This window comes from Bufo bufo, chromosome 2 (genome assembly GCF_905171765.1).
Source record: "Bufo bufo chromosome 2, aBufBuf1.1, whole genome shotgun sequence".
Taxonomy (NCBI): domain Eukaryota; kingdom Metazoa; phylum Chordata; class Amphibia; order Anura; family Bufonidae; genus Bufo; species Bufo bufo.
This window is the reverse complement of record NC_053390.1, coordinates 680009218-680026097: the sequence shown is the minus strand read 5'-3', so window position 1 is coordinate 680026097 and position 16880 is coordinate 680009218. Positions and strand designations below refer to the sequence as shown.

Genomic DNA, 16880 nt, shown 5'->3' with positions numbered 1-16880 from the left:
GCCATCTTGCTTCTATTGGCATGTGTATCATAAAGGATATTACTTTCCTTGGAGAAAATGTGATTGATTCTGAAGAATTGATGTTAATTAAACAGCAAAGCAAGATAGAAAACACATGCTGAGCAAAATATTAACCAGATTGGAGTGGCACATACTGTAGACTTGTGTTTCCCCCATTAGGGTCAGTTGCGGAAATACACATTTTACTGTCTTGACCAAGATACTGGGGGAGATTTATAATCTCCCTTGCACCTAAAAAGTGGCATTAAAAAGTTGCAAACTATGGGGCACATTTATTAAGACCAGAGTTTTAGACATCAGTCTTAAAGGGGTATTCCCATCTCAGACAATGGGGGCATATCGCTAGTATATGCCCCCATTGTCTGATAGGTGCGGGTCCAAGAGGTGGGACCCGCACCGATCAGACAATGGGGGCATATCCTACAATGAGAACGAAGCGGGGGGAGCTGTGACTGATTTACCAGGGTCCGTCCACCACCAAGCGCTGCTCCCGGCTGCTCCCATAGAAGTGAATGGGAGCGCACCGCACACGCATGGCCCCTGCTCCCATTCATTTCTATGGGGTAGACGGAAATAGCCGAGCCAGCGATATGCCCTCATTGTCTGAGATGGCAAAACCCCTTTAATAAAGCCCCATCGCTGGCAGTAGATTGCTGAAGTTACGAAAAGGCGCTGGTCTCTTCAAAACTTCGGAGTATCCAGTGCCGCTTCTAAATGTGAGACAGTTTTCTAGATGTCTTACACTTAGACCTTTTTATATGCCAGAAACAGGCATAGAAAGTGGTGAATGAGATGGGCCTGCTGGCCCGTCCCCTTTCCGCCCACGCCAAGGCCTAGATCTGGCTTGAATGCGGAGAAGTCGCAGACATGGACACTTTTTTTTTATTGTTCTGTAGATTCTCCTTGAATTTATTCACATGCAAAATCTAAAGTGCCTAGGTGATAGCTAACGTGCTATCCATCTAAAAAAATACTCTACCACTCGCCATCATTAGTACCAAGGCATAAGCTACTTTCATCACTGAACACTATTGCTTGCCACTGATGGCTGCTTTAGAATTCACAGGTGGGATGGAGACCACCTACTGCCATCATGCATAGTGCGGAGACACATAGGACCAACACCACTTGTCATGGTGTGGGGCGCCATTAGCTACCATGCCCGTTCCCATATGGTATTCAAGGTGGAAACATTCACCAGCCATCATCCAGGACATTGTAGAACCAGTCCTACTGCCTTTTTTTTTTATTCAGGAGGCATAGTATTCCAATAAAATAAAACCCACCCACACACTGCCCACCACACAATGTGCTATTCAGAGTATCCAGCAGCTGCCCTGGCAAGCTCGATCATCAGATCTCCCCTCCATTGAGAATGTTTGACAGTGGATGAGACAATAGATTTCCCATGCACAGCAGTGAACTACAACAAGTAGTTGAAAGAGCTTGGCATGACACACTACAGAATATCCAGCATCTGTATGACCATTACGATGCCAGAGTGGCAGCCTGTATCACAGCAGGATGAGATACCACCCAGTATTAATATGACCCTGTCTCAACATACTGTAGACCCTGCTGCAGAACCCAAAATAAAAGATGCACCGCCTTGGTTGTGTGATCATTGACTAAACACTACTTAGAAGTTTATACTTTGTCAATCTCAGCTCAATCACATGAAGTGTTCTTTTTTCATTTTCCGGTAGAGTAGATACAGTCAGGTCCATAAATATTGGGACATCGACACAATTCTAACATTTCTGGCTCTATACACCACCACAATGGATTTGAAATTAAATGAATAGAATGTGCTTTAACTGAAGACTGTCAGCTTTAATTTGAGGGTATTTACATCCAAATCAGGTGAACAGTGTAGGAATTACAACAGTTTGCATATGTGCCTCCCACTTGTTAAGGAACCAAAAGTAATGGGACAGAATAATAATCATAAATCAAACTTTCACTTTTTAATACTTGGTTGCAAATCCTTTGCAGTCAATTACAGCCTGAAGTCTGGAACGCATAGACATCACCAGATGCTGGGTTTCATCCATGGTGATGCTCTGCCAGGCCTCTACTGCAACTGTCTTCAGTTCCTGCTTGTTCTTGGGGCATTTTCCCTTCAGTTTTGTCTTCAGCAAGTGAAATGCATGCTCAATCGGATTCAGGTCCGGTGATTGACTTGGCCATTGCATAACATTCCACTTCTTTCCCTTAAAAAACTCTTTGGTTGCTTTTGCAGTATGCTTTGGGTCATTGTCCATCTGCACTGTGAAGCACCGTCCAATGAGTTCTGAAGCATTTGGCTGAATATGAGCAGATAATATTGGCCGAAACACTTCAGAATTCATCCTGCTGCTTTTGTCAGCAGTCATATCATTAATAAATACAAGAGAATCAGTTCCATTGGCAGCCATGCATGCCCTCGCCATGACACTACCACCACCATTCTTCACTGATAAGGTGGTATGCTTAGGATCATGAGCAGTTCCTTTCCTTCTCCATACTCTTCTCTTCCCATCACTCTGGTACAAGTTGATCTTGGTCTCATCTGTCCATAGGATGTTGTTCCAGAACTGTGAAGGCTTTTTTAGGCCTCTTTCACACTTGCGTTGTCCGGATCCGGCATGTACTCCACTTGCCGGAATTACACTCCGGATCCGGAAAAACGCAAGTGTACTGAAAGCATTTGAAGACGGAACCGTCTTCAAAATGCTTTCAGTGTTACTATGGCACCCAGGACGCTATTAAAGTCCTGGTTGCCATAGTAGGAGCGGGGAGCGGGGGAGCGGTATACTTACAGTCCGTGCGGCTCCCGGGGCGCTCCAGAATGACGTCAGAGCGCCCCATGCGCATGGATGACGTGTCCAATGCGATCACATGATCCATGCGCTTGGGGCGCCCTGACGTCACTCTGGAGCGCCTGGGGAGCCGCACGGACGGTAAGTATGCTGCTCTCCCGCTCCCCGCTCCACTTTACCATGGCTGCCAGGACTTTAGCGTCCCGGCAGCCATGGTAACCATTCAGAAAAAGCTAAATGTCGGCTCCGGCAATGCGCCGAAACGACGTTTAGCTTAAGGCCTTTCAATGGGCATTAATTCCGGATCCGGCATTGCGGCAAGTGTTCCGGATTTTTGGCCGGAGCAAAAAGCGCAGCATGCTGCGGTATTTTCTCCGGCCAAAAAACGTTCCGTTCCGGAACTGAAGACATCCTGATGCATCCTGAACGGATTTCACTCCATTCAAAATGCATTAGGATAATCCTGATCAGGATTCTTCCGGCATAGAGCCCCGACGACGGAACTCTATGCCGGAAGACAAGAACGCAGGTGTGAAAGAGCCCTTAGATGTCGTTTGGCAAACTCTAATCTGGCCTTCCTGTTTTTGAGGCTCACCAATGGTTCACATCTTGTGGTGAACCCTCTGTATTCCCTCTGAAGTCTTCTCTTGATTGTTGACTTTGACACACATACACCTACCTCCTGGAGAGTGTTCTTGATCTGGCCAACTGTTGTGAAGGGTGTTTTCTTCACCAGGGAAAGAATTCTTCGGTCATCCACCACAGTTGTTTTCCGTAGTCTTCCGGGTCTTTTGGTGTTGCTGAGCTCACCGTTGCGTTCCTTCTTTTTAAGAATATTCCAAACAGTTGTTTTGGCCACCCCTAATGTTTTTGCTATCTCTCTGATGGGTTTGTTTTGTTTTTTTCAGCCTAATGATGGCTTGCTTCACTGATAGTGACAGCTCTTTGGATCTCATCTTGAGAGTTGACAGCAACAGATTCCAAATTCAAACAGCACACTTGAAATGAACTCTGGACCTTTTATCTGCTCATTTCAATTGGGATAATGAGAGAATAACACACACCTGGCCATGGAACAGCTGAGAAGCCAATTGTCCCATTACTTTTGGTTCCTTAACAAGTGGGAGCCACATATGCAAACTGTTGTAATTCCTACACCGTTCACCTGATTTGGATGTAAATACCCTCAAATTAAAGCTGACAGTCTGCAGTTAAAGCACATCTTGTGTATTTCATTTAAAATCCATTGTAGTGGTGTATAGAGCCAAAAATGTTAGAATTGTGTCGATGTCCCAATATTTATGGACCTGACTGTAGATATGATATAGATAGATAGATATCTAGTTAATTCCAAAGGGTTCACTTAATTTTTCCTGCAGAATGTAGATATAATGACAGAAGTGAAGGGACTATTATTTTATGAGAAATGTGTGTGTCCTTCAGTAAATTAAAATTAATCGCAGATTATCATCACATGAATGAGGTTACAGTAAGCAAGCCACCAAATTAAAGGGGGTTTCCAGGCTTTTAATATTGATGACCTATACTTCGGATCAGGTCATTAGGTTAGGTCATCAATATTAAAAGCCTGGAAAACCCCTTTAAGATTGGTTTCAGATGTGGTTTCAGCACTGAAACGGTTCTTCTCCATCTTTCTGGGCAGATTGTATTGCTGGTTGAAGCTGTTGTTATGTGGCAGAGGTTTTGTCCAGCTTGTCACAAAATACTGTACATGTCACATAGCACAAAAGGCACTGAGGGTTAGGGGGACAACCCCATAGTGTTGGACCCTAGGTTTCATAGCTCAGGTTATGAAAGCTGTAAGGAGACGCTCCACTCTCTTCAGTGTTGCCATTGCAACAACAGAGCTGACTTTTCCATGCCACCTGTTTCTGTCTCATACACATATAGGATGAAACTACTAATAGGAAAAAGGGGGCATTATTGTGATTTACAAACTAACAAGAATGTCCTTGTCTTCTTAAATATCTTGTGCCGCCATTAGGGTGTATATAAAGAGGTTCTGAGATGACAACAGTATTTTACTGTATATAATATACCTTGCTGTTTCAGGGGTCATCCCAGGATTAATGTTATATTATATAGTACATGACAATCTCTTTCTAACCAATCTAAAACCAGCCTTGTACCTCACAGATATCCCTATTAATTCCTCTTTAAGATCTATTTCAAGTTGGCAGCTCGGAGAGTGTACCCTTTCTCATGGGGTGTGTCTTTCGTGCTGCAGCTAGTGCTAACTGAAGGATAGAAATGAGCATGTCTGTCCACCTCAGTGAGGTGGACAAAGAAATTAGAAAAGTAACAAACTATCACTTCTTTCCACCCTGTGACTCCTGCAACTAATAAGTGATCTCTACTCTATGTAAAAGTGTTACATTATGCATGCCATGACTGGTGCCACGAGGTTTCTGATGTGTTGAGTATTTCACTATTGGCCATATATACTTCATAACAATCATTAACTGCATTTTTTTGGCTTATCTCTTTAGAAACTAAAGAGGACACTTACTAAGGCTGGCTTATTACACACTGGTCTTAATCTATCCCCCGTTGGCGTCAGATGCACCCCAATTATTGAACAGCGCACACCTCTTAATAATTGCAGTGCATCTGTGCAGGTCCATGCAAGTCTACACCAGATTTCTGCTATAATTCACGACAGTTTACTTGCATAGATATACAGTTGAAATAAAAAGTATGTGAATCCTTTGGAATGATATACAGTAGATGTCTGCACAAATTGGTCATAAAATGTGATCTGATCTTCATCTAAGTAACATCAATAGACAATCACAGTCTGCTTAACCTAATAACACACAAAGAATTAAATGTTACGATGTTTTTATTGAACACACCATCTAAACATTCACAGTGCAGATGGAAAAAGTATGTGAACCCTTGGATTTAATAACTGGTTGAACCTCCTTTGGCATCAATAACTTCAACCAAATTTTTCCTGTAGTTGCAGAACAGACGTGCACAACGGTCAGGAGTAATTCTTGACTATTCCTCTTTACAGAACTGTTTCAGTTCAGCAATATTCTTGGGATGTCTGGTGTGAATCGCTTTCTTGAGGTCCTGCCACAGCATCTCAATCGGGTTGAGGTCAGGACTCTGACTGGGCCACTCCAGAAGGCGTATTTTCTTCTGTTTAAGCCATTCTGTTGTTGATTTACTTCTATGCTTTGGGTCGTTGTCCTGTTGCAACACCCATCTTCTGTTGAGCTTCAGCTGGTGGACAGATGGCTTTAAGTTATCCTGAAAAATGTCTTGATAAACTTGGGAATTCATTTTTCCTTCGATTATAGCAATCCGTCCAGGCCCTGACGCAGCAAAGCAGCCCAAAACCATGATGCCCCCACCACCATACTTCACAGTTGGGATGAGGTTTTGATGTTGGTCTTTTTCTCCACACATAGTGTTGTGTGTTTCTTCCAAACAACTCAACTTTGGTTTCATCTGTCCACAGAATATTTTGCCAGTACTGCTATGGAACATCCAGGTGCTCTTGTGAAAACTGTAAACGTGCAGCAATGTGTTTTTTGGACAGCAGTGGCTTCCTCTGTGGTATCCTCCCATGAAATCCATTCTTGTTTAGTGTTTTACGTATTGTAGATTCGCTAACAGGGATGTTAGCATATGCCAGAGACTTTTGTAAGTCTTTAGCTGACACTCTAGGATTCTTCTTCACCTCATTGAGCAGTTTGCGCTGTGCTCTTGCAGTCATCTTTACAGGACGGCCACTCCTAGGGAGAGTAGCAGCAGTGCTGAACTTTCTCCATTTATAGACAATTTGTCTTACCGTGGGCTGATGAACAGCAAGGCTTTTGGAGATACTTTTATAACCCTTTCCAGCTTTATGCAAGTCAACAGTTCTTAATCGTAGGTCTTCTGAGAGCTCTTTTGTGCAAGGCATCATTCACATCAGGCAATGCTTCTTGTGAAAAGCAAACCCAGAACTGGTGTGTGTTTTTTATAGGGCAGCTGTAACCAACACCTCCAATCTCATCTTATTGATTGGACTCAACGTGGCTGACACCTCACTCCAATTAGCTCTTGGAGATGTCATTAGTCTAGGGGTTCACATACTTTTTCCACCTGCACTGTGAATGTTTACATGGTATGTTCAATAAAAACATGGTAACATTTAATTCTTTGTGTGTTATTAGTTTAAGCAGACTGTGATTGTCTATTGTTGTGACTTAGATGAAGATCAGATCACATTTTATGACCAATTTGTGCAGAAATCCATATCATTCCAAAGGGTTCACATACTTTTTCTTGCAACTGTATGTGCCTCTGTAGTTGCCCCTGCACCGCCTGCTCCACTCACTTTTTCTGAAAAAGTCATGGGACTCTAAGCCCCCAAAAAATTGCAAATTTTTGCACAACCATGGCATGCGCCAAACATTGCGACTGTTTGATGCCAGTTTTCTGGCATACATGGGAGGATATATGTTCCTCTAAGTGTTTATTGATTGCTATAAGCAAGGACATGAGGATATAACACACTTTTGTCATTTTAGAGATTGACTCTAATCCACAGTATACACAGCTCCATTAACACAATCACAAACCTTCTTTAATTCAGATTACTTCAATCTGTAGAGTTTCTTCCAGAAATTGAATTCATGGAAACAGAAACGATAACAAGCTGAAGCATTTAGCGAGCATAATGTTTTCTTTCTGTTTGTTTGGTAGTTATGTCAATCATATAACGTAAAGCAAATCATGTAAGCATATACACTGTGGCCATAACAAGCCCCTTATCCTAGGTACCTTTCCCAATCTCACCACCAATATGGCAACTGAACAGTCATGCAATAAATTGTGGAACTGTAAGGCCCCTTTCACACGGGCGAGATTTCCGCGCGGGTGCAATGCGTGAGTTGAACGCATTGCACCCGCACTGAATCCGGACCCATTCATTTCTATGGGGCTGTGCACATGAGCGGTGATTTTCACGCATCACTTGTGTGTTGCGTGAAAATTGCAGCATGCTCCTCTTTGTGCGTTTTTCACGTAACGCAGGTCACATAGAAATTAGGGGTTGCGTCAAAATCGCAAGCATCCGCAAGCAAGTGCGGATGCGGTGCGATTTTCACGCACGGTTGCTAGGTGACGATCGGGATGGGGACCCGATCATTATTATTTTCCCTTATAACATGTTATAACTGACTGCAATTGCGTAGCTACTCGCGCGGGTTTGCCGCAACGCATCCGGACACGCTTGTGTGAAAGAGGCCTAAAGGTATGACCACACAGCGTGATCATGTCACGGTTGAGACATGGCCGTACTGCTTTCGAGTACCACTCATCTATAAGGGCCGCAGCGGTCTCTAATTAAGCTAATGAAGACCGCATTTGACAAAAAAATTTTTACCCTTAATAGTTAACAATTCTCAAAAAAGTCCCAATTTAACTAGATGGAAATGTCAGGGTCAACAGGACTGGTCCGCATAGTAGAAGTATTAGGTGAAGACTCGAGTGGTGGGAATCCAAAGTAAACCTGTTTTGTTCATATAGTATCTTTATTAGCTTTCTCACATTATACAAGCAGGTTTAATTTATAATGTCTGAAACTATCTACTAATTTGGAAAATGTACATTGTGCCTGTGCACTGCACCCAATGAAGGCAGCCATGATATAACACTTATGACCACTATGGTTGAGTTCATATCTGCATCAAAGGGTCTTTTTTGGCAGACCCTGTGTCTGTTGTGTGATGGATCCCTCACAGCTTCATGGCTTCTGTTACAAATAAAAGTCACAGTGCACATGTGAACAGGGCCTAAGGATTCACATTCAGTAGGGACCAATGACCTATCCCATGTTTAGGCCTCAATGATCTCAATAGACTACATATAAATACATTTCCTGTAGTAAATAGAGAAGGGGCAATTTTACTTTGTATTCTAGTTTAATTGTATATTTTAAGAGTCATATTTTTAAAATTTGTAAATTATGTATAAATTCCATTTTATCTATATAGTATTAAAATTGCCTGAACTGTGATATATGAAGGAATTAATAAATATCTGGTTACCAACTTTAAATTAAAATTCCCAGGCTCCAGGCAAAACTCATCTATAACATGGGGTGCTCCCACATTGGGCAGGGTTTGGTGGTGCTACCCCAGACAGCAAGCTCTTAATAACATCGTATATGGGTTGTGGGCAGGGCCACACTGGCGGTACTGCAATCAGGGGCCCGGGTCCAATCACTTTGTTCTTCAGCCTCATTAGTATTCACTTCAGTTCAGTAAATATTAATGAAGCTGTGTGGCCCTTAGCATTATGGGTTTGGGGAAGGGCCCTCTCCCAGCGCATAGACTTTTAACTAAAGAAACAAATTTATATGTCTCTGTGGGAATTCAAACCCCAGACCCTCTGTATGGCAGGTACTGCCATGTTGCAAAGATAATTTATATTGCTATTTTCTTCACAGTAACAATATTAAAGAAATAATATATTACTGAAATAAAAGAAATTACCATCTCTATTTCCGCTGTTTACTGATCACCATAAATGAGGTGTTCCCTATATTGTACAGGTTATTATGATTACAGGAACGTCAAATACTGTTTTGTGATGTTCAATAATAAGTATGTTACAAAAACGCATTTATTGTAATGGTTTTTAGTCTGTTATTTAGTCTTAGTCTTTATTCTTTTAGTAACATTAATTTTGCAGAAATATATAACTTTAAAGGGTTTCTACCACCAGAAATACTGTTATGTAGCTGACTGACATTAGCGATTCGCTAACATTAGTCCCTGCAGCCGTTTTTGTTAAAAAAGCACTTTTATAGATATGCTAATGAGCCTCTAGGTGCTATGTGGGCGTAGAATCAGCACCTAGAGGGCTCCGTCCACTAACCATTTCAGCCGCCCATCGCGTCCCTCCAGCCCGCCCCGCTCCTGTTGATTGACGTGAAACTTCTCAGTATCTCGTACCAATTCCCGCGCCTGCGCCGTACGCTTCTGTATTCGGCGCAGTCGCAGTGAGTGAATTCTGCGCTCCTGGTGCCGGCTTCCTCATTGTAACGTAGTTGGCGCAGGCGCAGTGAGGAAGCCAGCGCCGGGAGAATACAGAAGCGCACGGCGCAGGCGCGGGAATTGGTACGAGATACTGAGAAGTTTCACGTCAATCAACAGGAGCGGGGCGGGCTGGAGGGACGCGATGGGCGGCTGAAATGGTTAGTGGACGGAGCCCTCTAGGTGCTAATGACGCCCACATAGCACCTAGAGGCTCATTAGCATATCTATAAAAGTGCTTTTTTAACAAAAACGGCTGCAGGGACTAATGTTAGCGAATCGCTAATGTCAGTCAGCTACATAACAGTATTTCTGGTGGTAGAAACCCTTTAAAGGGAACCTGTCACCGGGATTTTGGGTATAGAGCTGAGGACATGGGCTCCTGCCTCCTACCCAGAAGTTCTGGGGTTCAATCCCCAGTACAAACCAATGGAATAAGTTCTTTATTAAAAGTTATGGGAGAAAAATTGACGTTTTATTTTTCAACTTTGTTCTGTTCAAAGTTACATGTTTCTGCAAAGTTAATGTTACTAAAGAAAAAAGCCACACAAAACACCATTACAATAAATGTGTTTACTTCATATTAAGTATGACAAAACAGTACTTGGTATCCCTGTAAACATAATAACCCACACAATATAAGGAATGCAATATTTCAGGTGATAAGTAAACAGTAAACAATATTCTTTATTTTAGTAATATACTATTTATTTAATATTATGCCTGTGAAGAAACCAGTAATATATATTAGCTTTTAACCATAGAAAATCCTTTCCTTTTAACATGGAAGGCAACTTCCTGCCTATCATACAGAAGATCTGGGGTTCAAATTCCACAAGAGGATTGTAAATGTATTTCTTAAGTTAATTTTTCCCTCTCATTTAACCCATAATAAAAGTTGATTAGTTAAAATCTTACTTAGCTATATGGCAAAATTGCCTGATGAAAAAATAAAAATAAATTATAGCTATCAATCTGAGAAGGACGGGGAGGGGGCACATGGTCTGCCTGTATGGTGCACAAAAATTCCTGATGGCAGCTCTGGGTGTGAGGAGCCAGCTGGGACAGATCTGACACAGGAGAAGCCCTGCTTGCTTGGAGCCTCCTCTAGTGGTTATTGAGGCAGGCCTTTAAGATCACCTGTCACCATGATTAACCCTATTAAACCAGTCATACTGTTCTTATGCAGAGAAATTCATACATTTCTTATTATTCTAATGAGGTGCTCAGAGCACCAAGAGGCGGTCCTAGCCTTGCAGAGCACTGGTACACCTCCTCCTCTCCCCCATTGTCACTCCCTCTCCCCCATTGGTTGACATGGCTATACATCGGCGTCGGGACAGTGAAAGATACCTGGCCCTGTCAATTAGTGGGGAGGGGGGGATGGCAATAAGGGAGAGGAGGTGAAGCGGTGTTATGTAGGGCTTGGCTGACCCCTTGGTGCTCCAAAGACTAATTAGCATAATAATAAATGTATTCATTTCTCTAATTGAAGCAAGAGAGGAGTTGTTTAACTCACCATGATTAACCCTACCAGGCAGTACGCCTGATTTAATAGGGTTATTCATGCTGACAGATGCTCTTTAGCAATCATTTCAAAGACCTTTGGCTTCAATCTCTGTATACTAAGTGCAGTGGATCTCCAGAATGAAGCCACTATGCCAGTTAATGCTTTTTTTTTTTCTAGAATAAGCACATTTTTGTTTGAAAACATCAGGATTTTTATTCTTGAACAATAAGCCAAGTCTGTGATGATGTAGCCTGAGCAGTCAAGTTTGTCTGTTTCATTGGCAGCTATTTTGGCTTCAGGCTTAGAAATGTGGTTAGAAATAAGACTTCCATGGTCTCCTCATGTACAATATGATTTATATAACAGACTGAGTAACGTCTGTGTTTGAAATAGAACATCTCAACCACAAAGATTATTCCAAATAATATAAATATTCACTTGTATGAAATATTACAAAAAGCAATATATACACACACACACACACACACACACACACACACACACACACACACACACACACGGTATATACAGTTTGGTCCAGCAATATTTGGACAATGGACACAATCTTCATGATTTGAGCTCTGCATGCCACCACAACTGGATTTGAAACGAAACAACTGAGATGCAACTGAAGTTTAGACTTTCAGGTTTACTTCAAGAGGTTGAACAAAAATACCCTGTGAAACGTTTAGGAATTGCAACCATTTTTCTACAAAGCCTCCTCATTTCAGGGGCTAAAAGGTAATTGGACAAATGAAAATCGCCATAAATAAAATTTTCATTTTTTATATTTTGTAGAAAATCCTTTGCAGGCCATAACTGCCTGAAGTCTGGAACCCATGGACATCACCAAACACTGGTTTCCTGCTTTGTGATGCTTTGCCAGGCCTTTACTGCAGATGTCTTCAGCTGTTGCTTGTGGGTCTTTCTGCCTTAAGTTTTGTTTTAAGTAAGTGAAATGTATGCTTGATCGGGTGATTGACTTGGCCATCCCACAATATTCCACTTATTTTCCTTAAAAAACTTCTGCTTTTGCAGTATGTTTTGGGTCATTGTCTATCTGTACTGTGAAGTGCCGTCCAATCGACCTTGCTGCATTTGGTTGAATCTGAGCAGAAATTATATCCCTGTACACTTCAGAATTCATCCAGCTGCTTCTGGATGCCGGCCACACACCCGTATGAGCACATTACTGCCTGATGAAGGGCATAGCTGCTGCCCGAAACGTTGCTTCGGTCTGAAAAAAGAAGGACCACTATGTCCGGCTAAAACCAAATAAAAATCAATTAACTAAACTTGGAGTGCTGTCTAAATTGTTGAAGATTTATACGTTCCAAGAGGTGGAGCTAGGAACACACCGAGACGTGCACCCAAACCAGTCAGTTATCGATAGAGTGCTGTGATCACCACGAGATTCTCATAAGACAGCGAGTGTGGCGTCGTGTGGGTGAGCGGTTTGCTGACGTCAACGTTGTGTATCGAGTGGCCCACGGTGGCGGTGGGGTTATGGTATGGGCAGGCGTATTGTATGGACAACGAACACAGGTGCATTTTATTGATGGCATTTTGAATGCACAGAGATACCGTGACGAGATCCTGAGGCCCATTGTTGTGTCATTCATCCACCCCCCAAGTAAGGCAAAACTGTGTACATTTCACAGTGGTCTTTTTATTGTGGGCAGTCTAAGGCACACCTGTGCAATATTCATGTGTCACAGCCTTTGCTGTGTGCGCCGTGACACTTTTGCCATGCTTGCAGTTGCCCTAGGCAACGTGTTGCGGTTATAACATGCAGGGGCAGTGTCACGGCCTTTGTTGTGTGCGCCGTGACATGGTTGCCACGCATGCTGTTGCCTGCGGCAACGGGTTGTTTTTTATGCTTGTGTGTGCACTTCCCCTTTAAGTTGTAGCATCCCTCTGGTGCTGTAAGGGTTACCTCCCTGACTGGGTGTGGTCACTTGGCTTTTATCTCCTGTGACTTCCTGGTTGGAGTCAGTTGTACTTCAGCTGTCGTTGGTGCTGGAGCTCTGCTCCAGTCCAGGGTGTTCTATCTGCCCAGTCCTTGAGGGCCACCTTGTAGGACATACTGTCACGGTGGGGAGTAGGGAAAACCCCCCACCGTACAATGTTAGGTATAAAGGAGAAGCAGCTAGGCCAGGACGCCGGAATCATGGAGCAGGTCACCTCCTAAAGCGTCCCTAATCCTCACCCTAACTCCTCACTGTATGAGCGGACCTGGATGGTAGGACGGCTCATACCAGGATACCTTTGGCCCTGAGTCACCCTGATAATCCCTCACATAGGAGCACATTACACATTAACCAAAACTCAATGTATTAATATTTATGGCAAACAAACTATAAATACAAACTGACTTGATTAAATGACCATGTGTTGCTACTGTACCAGAAGTTGTAAGTTGACAATTATCTCTTTGTTTCATCCATATATAGTGTCACACTATTTAATAAGTACAGTACATTTTTTTTTATGTGTATTCTACCAAAGCTATGCAAAAATATCCCAAAAACATATTACTAAAAACAAGTGTAAGGGTACTTTCACACTTGAGTTAAACTTTTCTGGCTCAATACTGGAAAAAAAACTGATCAGTTTTATCCTAATGCATTCTGAATGGAGAGCAATCCGTTCAGTATGCATCAGGATGTCTTCAGTTCAGTCACTGTACGGTTTTTGGACAGAGAAAATACCGCAGCATGCTGCAGTATTTTCTCCATCCAAAATTCTGGAACACTTGCCGGAATGCCTGATCCAGTATTATTTTCCATTGAAATGCATTAATTCCGTATTCGGCCCCAAGAGTTCCGGAAACACGGATCCAGTTTTGCAGTCTGTGCATGTGCAGACCTTTAAAAATGTGAAAAAGATAAATACCAGATCCGTTTTTTCCGGAGAGACGGATCCGGTATTGCAATGCATTTGTGAGACGGATCCGCATCCGGATCCGTCTACAAATGGTATCCGTTTGCATACAGATTGCCGGACCTGCCTGCCGGAATCCAACAACGCAAGTGTGAAAGTACCCTAAATCTAATGAAACAAGGATGGAGGGAATATATGGCAGTACTTACAGTTTAGGCTTGGAAGGCACTGGTGGTGGTTCTTTGGTTGGGGAAGCTAATGTGGTGGGAGAGGAGACAGTATAGTACTTGCTCTCTTGATTCCCGTTTACACCATTTACACCATTATTAGTGTAAACACCATTACTTTTCCGCTCCAGAGTATTAAGTTGCAGATTACTTCTTTCCACATTAGGCTTGGAGTCTAGATGACTGGGCTGAAAACACTCCAGTGTTTTATTTGATGGCATTTCAAGACCACTACTTTTAGCTGCTGTTGGAGAATAGGATGGATGTTTCTGGAAATCATAACCACTAATCTCTCCACTTGACACATCACTTCTGGTCCGCTCATTATTTGCTGCGAACAAGAGAGAAGAGTATGTAAGGTAAAATAAAAATGATTCACCTCAAAATAACATGGGAACATTCCAGGACTTCTTCCAGTGTTCCAGTAATAAAACAATAAGTACATCAAAGGTATGTTCAGAAAAAAAGAAGTCTCTGGTGTAATTTATCCATTTATCAGAAGTAAAACTGGGAACTCAGAATCGACCGGCTATTTTATGACTAAAATATAACCATACTGTTCTGGATGCATTTTCATGGTACTAATGCCTTGTCTAATGTCATATATTTGTCCTACTCTGTTTGTAAAACTAGATTATTTACCCTAATGACACACTGTTTCAATCCTTACAAGTTATGGCGGGTTCGCACTTGCATTAGGTTATTCCGTTATAGGTTCCGTCATAACAGAGTTATAATGGAATATAACAGAATTTGTAAGACGGAAAACAAAGTCCTGTCAACAGGACTTTTTTTTCCGTCCTGCATAACGGAGACCAGACAGATCCATTATGCTTGCCCATAGACTTCTATTAGGACGGATCAAAACGGAATTCCTCTTAAAGGCTTTCGTTTTGCATTCCCTCTTACGAATTCTGTTATATTCCGTTATAACTCTGTTATAACGGAACCTATAACGGAATACCCCAATGCAAGTGTGACCCCACCCTTACTAGGTCTACTCAACCAACAGTAAGCTCCTTTTGCTGCCACAGAACAATATCTCATGCAGTGCCTTTCCAAAGCCACAAGTTGCTTGACTTTGCTGTACTTGCACCTATTTAGTCTAAAATGTACTGACTTTAGTCTAAAATGAATGAATGAATTTGACATGAAAGTGGCCCTGCATGTACACATTTAGGCGCGCCCCGTGCAAGCGTGTCAGAGTGGACTATTTCAGATCATAAATTGCAAAGTTGTTTCTACACATAGCATCTCCAATTATACATTTCAGTGAACTAGGAGCGTCAAATTGGAGCAATAATTGTGATTCATAACTACAATTGTGTGTCATTGTGCCTTTTAGTTCAAAAACATATCAATAGGTTAATAGGCTTCTAGCACTACTTTCTGGAAGTGGCTCCCTTTGTCCCCTTTCACACGGGCGAGAATTCCGCGCGGGTGCAATGCGTGAGGTGAATGCATTGCACCCGCACTGAATCCGGACCCATTCACTTCAATGGGGCTGTTCAGATGAGCGGTGATTTTCACGAATCACTTGTGCGTTGCGTGAAAATCACAGCCTGTTTTATATTCTGAAATGAAATGAATGGGGATGCGAGAAAATCGCAAGCATCCGCAAGCAAGTGCGGATGCGGTGCGATTTTCACGCATGGTTGCTAGGAGATGATAGGGATGACAGCAACCCCGGACCCCGTTAAAGTGTATTCCCTGTATTATTTTCCCTTATAACATGGTTATAAGGGAAAATGATAGCATTCTTAATACAGAATGCTTAGTAAACTGTAGATTCAGCAGGACCTGCGCTGACATCACCACGCTCACCACGTGGTGAGCACGATTACGTCACCAAAGGTCCTTTTGCAGCTCCCGAAAGTAGAAGCAAGAAGAGGATGCCGGCTGCGCGATCAATTGGAACAGGTAAGTTAATTATTATTTTTTTGAACACCTCAATCTACAGTTTACTAAGCATTCCGTATTAAGAATGCTATTATTTTCCCTTATAACCATGTTATAAGGGAACATATTTAAATCTACACTACAACTAACCCAAACCTGAACTTTAGTGAAGAAGTTCAGGTCTGGATACCACAGTCAGTTTTTTATCACGCGCGTGTAAAACGTGCAAAACACAGTGCACCCGCGCGATAAAAACTGAACATCGGAACGCAATCGCAGTCAAAACTGACTACAATTGCGTACCTACTCACACGATTTTCCCTGATCGCAGACGCAATGCATCCGGACCTAATCCGGACACGCTCGCCTGCAAGGGGCCTTTGAGTCAGAGTCTGAACTTTTAATAAGCCTTGGAGCATGACAAGGGAAAGTAGCTAAGCCAGATATCCATCCGCAGACAGCTGTTTTGGGGAATCAGTAC

At 42.5% G+C, this 16880-nt stretch overlaps 1 protein-coding gene across 3 annotated transcripts in view; it reads right to left on the bottom strand.

Moving 5' to 3' along the window:
* Positions 1-16880, bottom strand: part of PALLD (palladin, cytoskeletal associated protein) — a 366817-nt gene that overhangs the window by 123850 nt on the left and 226087 nt on the right. For all 3 annotated transcript variants that reach the window (XM_040418647.1, XM_040418648.1, XM_040418649.1), the window contains one exon: positions 14483-14831. In XM_040418647.1, the coding sequence (XP_040274581.1) occupies positions 14483-14831 (349 nt within the window). The remainder of the gene's footprint in view (positions 1-14482; positions 14832-16880) is intronic.